Source organism: Lipotes vexillifer, unplaced genomic scaffold, assembly GCF_000442215.2.
Source record: "Lipotes vexillifer unplaced genomic scaffold, Lipotes_vexillifer_v1.1 scaffold459, whole genome shotgun sequence".
NCBI classification, from domain to species: domain Eukaryota; kingdom Metazoa; phylum Chordata; class Mammalia; order Artiodactyla; family Lipotidae; genus Lipotes; species Lipotes vexillifer.
In genome coordinates this window covers 657218-661312 of record NW_006769874.1, presented here as the reverse complement: position 1 = coordinate 661312, position 4095 = coordinate 657218, and the positions used below count along the sequence as shown (strand labels likewise).

The 4095-nt window shown below is 53.6% G+C and overlaps 1 protein-coding gene across 1 annotated transcript in view; it reads left to right on the top strand.

Annotated features, from left to right (window-relative positions):
* The first annotated feature begins 809 nt into the window (after positions 1-809).
* SFT2D1 (SFT2 domain containing 1) overlaps positions 810-4095 on the top strand; it is a 15621-nt gene continuing 12335 nt past the window's right edge. Inside the window, exon 1 of the mRNA XM_007445908.1 lies at positions 810-930. Within this exon, the coding sequence (XP_007445970.1) occupies positions 868-930 (63 nt within the window). The 5' untranslated portion in view covers positions 810-867. The remainder of the gene's footprint in view (positions 931-4095) is intronic.

The following is a 4095-nucleotide window of genomic DNA, read 5'->3' as shown; positions in this document are numbered from 1 at the left end:
GATGTGTTAACGTCTTTTTTTTTTTCTTTTTGGCAGCCATCTACAGGTGGGCAGGGTGAGGCTGTCTCCCTGGGAAACGGAGAGGCTCTTTAGTTTAACATTCAGGCAGAGGGGCAGGGTTCCCTGGGGCAGGCCATAATATATGTATATGATTACACCAACAAAAGCGACGAAAAGCAAAGGCTGAAAGCAAAGAAACAGACGGAACAGGGAATCGGATTTAGCTCTTCCCCGTTACACCACCAGCGCCCAAAGCCTGCCCCTTGTCCCCGGACTCCCTTCGAGCGGAGATACTCGGCGAACGGCAGTTTAGAACGGAATCCCTGCCAGTACTGGCACAAGGGCCCAGCCTTCTTCTGTCGGGCCTGGAAGCGGGTCTGGGGCACGGGGCCTCAGTACTGGACCTGAGTCTGCAGATCTAGACTTCTAGTCCCGGCACTGGAGCCCGGGTCCGCAGGCCTGGACGTGGACCCAAGGCACAAGGCTTCAAGGACACTCGTGAGGATCCGCGTTCGTGGGTCTATTTATCCAACAAGCAACGGCTGTGCACACCTCTGGGTCACGACTCCCGGAGGTGGGAGGCAGAGACTGCTGACCCCGTGCGCGGGAGACCGCGGCTCTCCGTGTCCTTCCCAGACAGCTTCCGCCCCGCGGGCCGTCTAGCAGCTAGCACAGCGTGAACGCAATACCCTACCCTCCGCCGCCCGCGGCGGAACCCGACGCGCATGCGCATGCTGCTACGGAGGCCGCAAAGGCCGCGCCGACGCGCCGGAAGCGGGATATCCGAACTTCCGGTCGGCCTCAAGAGTTTCCGGTTCCGGGTTTCTCGGAGGGCGAGAAGGGCCGTTGCGGCCCGGGAGCAGGGCCATGGAGAAGCTGCGGCGAGTCCTGAGCGGCCAGGACGACGAGGAGCAGGGCCTGACTGCACAGGTAGGGAGCCTGCCTCCGGCCTCTGGGGTGAACGTGTGTTGGGGCGGGGTCGCGGAGCGTGGGCAGCGGGCCGCTTCTACCTGCGGAGGTGATGGGGGAGAGCGTCACGGGCCTCCCGGGAAGAACTTGGGGCGCTTTCCGGGTTTCCGTGTAGTCTACAGAAGCTCACTTTGAGACACCGCCCCCCCCCCCGGCCAGTTTGGCCATGCGACTCTCAGGAACGTACTTCGCTGCATGTCTTCCTTTCCCAAATAACCCATCTGCCCCCATGCTGCTCTCCCCCAGCCTCCGCTTGGTTTTCTGCGCCTGGTGTGGACTCTGAACTCGGGCTGGCAGCGCAGTAGCTGTGCGGGTACTCATCCTGCCAGCTGCATAAGCTGAAATCTTAAAGCTTCGTTGCATCCGTTAGACCCTAGAATTAAGTGAGGTGTTGTGAGTGTGTGTATGTTTTTTGGAAGGAGGAAGACTGGAGGGAGAAAAGAAAAAAAACAGGTCATTGAGAAGTGAAATAATACTGAATTAAAAGTTGTTAGTTGAGCCCTCATAAGCGTTTTTTGAAAAAGTCCTTGTCTGCGTACTTTACCCACGAGACTTGATAAGGGTTACTTCCTTTAAAAGGAGGAATACAAATAGTGTAGCAGGAACTGCTTTATAAGTATCTTTGTTATTTGCATGCATGCAAATTGTTGCCTGCCTGTCACAGAAGTGGAACATTTAAAATGAAACGGTATTACTTAAGGACCTTTTATTTGTCCCTTCTCTTGACCTAGCTTCCTTCGTTGTTATAAACAGCACCTCTTGTGAACAGGATTCTGGACTAGTTGGTGAGGGTTCAGAGACTGAAAGCCAGGCATCTGCTCTAAGTGAACTCTAACCAGTTTGGTAAATCGTAATGGTAATACAAGAACCCATAAATGCTAATGTGAGAAACGTCCATTGGGCAGCAGTGGCTTACCCAGCTCGTTTATTTATTTAATTTTAATTTTAATTTCTTTATATATTTATTTTATTTTATTTTTGGCTGCATGGGGTCTTCTTTGCTGCGCGTGGGCTTTCTCTAGCTGTGGCGAGCGGGGCTACTCCTCTTTGCAGTGTGTGGGCTTCTCATTGCGGTGGTTTCTCTTGTTGAGGAACACGGGCTCTAGGCGCGCGGGCTTCAATAGTTGTGGCACGTGGGCTTAGTAGTTGTGGTGTGTGGGCTCAGTGGTTGTGGCTCGCAGGCTCAGTAGTTGTGGCTCACGGGTTCTAGAGCGTAGGCTCAGTAGTTGTGGTGCACGGGCTTAGTTGCTCTGTGGCACGTGGGATCTTCCCAGACCAGGGATCGAACCCGTGTCCCCTGCATTGGCAGGCGGATTCTTAACCACTGTGCCACCAGGGAAGCCCCCAGCTCATTTATTAAACCACTGTTTTGTGCTTCACATTATGCTCTAGGTCTGTGCTATACAAACAGTAGCCCTAGTGACATGCGGCTATTTAAATTTAAGTTAAATAAAATTTAAAATTCCTTTCTCAGCCATACCAGCCACGTTTTAGGTGCTGGGTGGGCAAGTAAGTTAGTGGCTGATGCATAGGACAGTACATGCTTGGGGCATTCCATTGCAGAAAGTCCTGTTAGACGGAGCTGCTCTAAACCTTGGGGGCATGAAGGTGGTGGTGCCACTTCTCTTGAGCCCACTCTCTAGAGGGGAGAAAAATTATGTAGAGAAGTCATTGACCAAAGATTGGAGTGATTGACTGGAATGGACACGTGCATTGAGTTCAGAGGAGGTGATCATTTATTCATTCAACAAATATTTTGGTTCCTGCATATGTTTGGCTGTGTTCAAGATGCTGGTGTTATAACAGTGACCAAAACAAAGGTCTCCCCTACATGGAACTTAGATTTTAATTGGGGAAAACAGTTAATAAACAAGTAAATATAAAAATATGTCAGCCAGTGATAAGTGCCACGGAAGAAGGTAAAGCAGGTGGATGAGGTTGGGATCATCTTGTTGTGTTGGATGGTCAGGGAAGATGTGTCTGTTAGGGTGACATTACAGCATAGATCTGAAGAGCACTGGGATATCTGGGTAACTCCTACAAGTAAATATCTTCCAACTCATGCAAATATAGATCCTGAGAACAGTGCTCAGCACGTTCAAGGCCCGTAAAGAGACCACAGGGTGTCTGGAGCCAAGGGCTAGGGAAGCGGGAAGGTGGGAGGTGGGCTCCAGGTCATGTGGGGTCTTGCAGGACACAGTAAGCCTTTACTCTGAGCGTGCTGAGGAGCCGTTGGGTTTTGAGCAGAGCGGGCATGTGACTGCCTTGGATTTTAAAGGGTCGCCCTGGCTGGTCTGTGGAGAACAGACTGCAGGGGCAAGAGTGGCAGCTGGAGCCTGGTCAGAGGACTAGGGTAGTGGTCCTGGGAAGAGACCTGGGTCAGGGAGGTGGGAGTGGCGGTGGCTTAAAGTGAGAGTGGCCAGGCTCTGTAAATGGTCCGAGTGCAGAGCTGACGGGTTGGGTGTGAGAGTGCTGCTGGAGGGGCCCGGGTGCCTCTGGTTTTGACCTGAGCCGCTGGAGAGATGGAGTCGCCCTTGACTGGGACGTGGAAGGCGCGCGTTGGCGGGCCATCTGGATGTTGAGTGAGATGCCAGCTAGCGTCTGAGCGCAGATTCTGGAGTTCATGGGAGGAAGTACTTAAGATAACCAAGGGATTGTGGGTAAGTAGAAAAGGGAGGAGGCCCAGGGTTTGACCTCTGGAGCTTTCAGTGAGGAGCTCAGGAGACTGAGGGAACCTGGAGGGGGCCAGGTCCTGGCAGAGACTAGCTCAGCAGCTCAAGCAGAGCCACAAATGAAGGGACTAATTCAGTCGCGGATCACTTCCTGTGATGTAACCAGCCCGTGGCTAAAACCAGGGATGGGAGGTGATCTGGGGTCTGATGGGGCAGCGAAGGCCTGGGGTCAGGCAGTTTTATGGACTCTGAGGTCGGGGGAGGAGGGTGATTGGGAGGGCCGAGGGGGATGAGTCAGGAGGAGCGTGTCCCCTGTTGGACAGGGAGCTCTCCTAAGGGCCTCAGACAAAGAGCCTCGGGGCTGGGGGTGCAGGGAGGTGAAAGGGCAGGACCAGCCGCTGTCCTTGCCTGCAGCTCCTCTCAGGGGCTGTGGGCCCGGCAGCTTCCCCCCCCC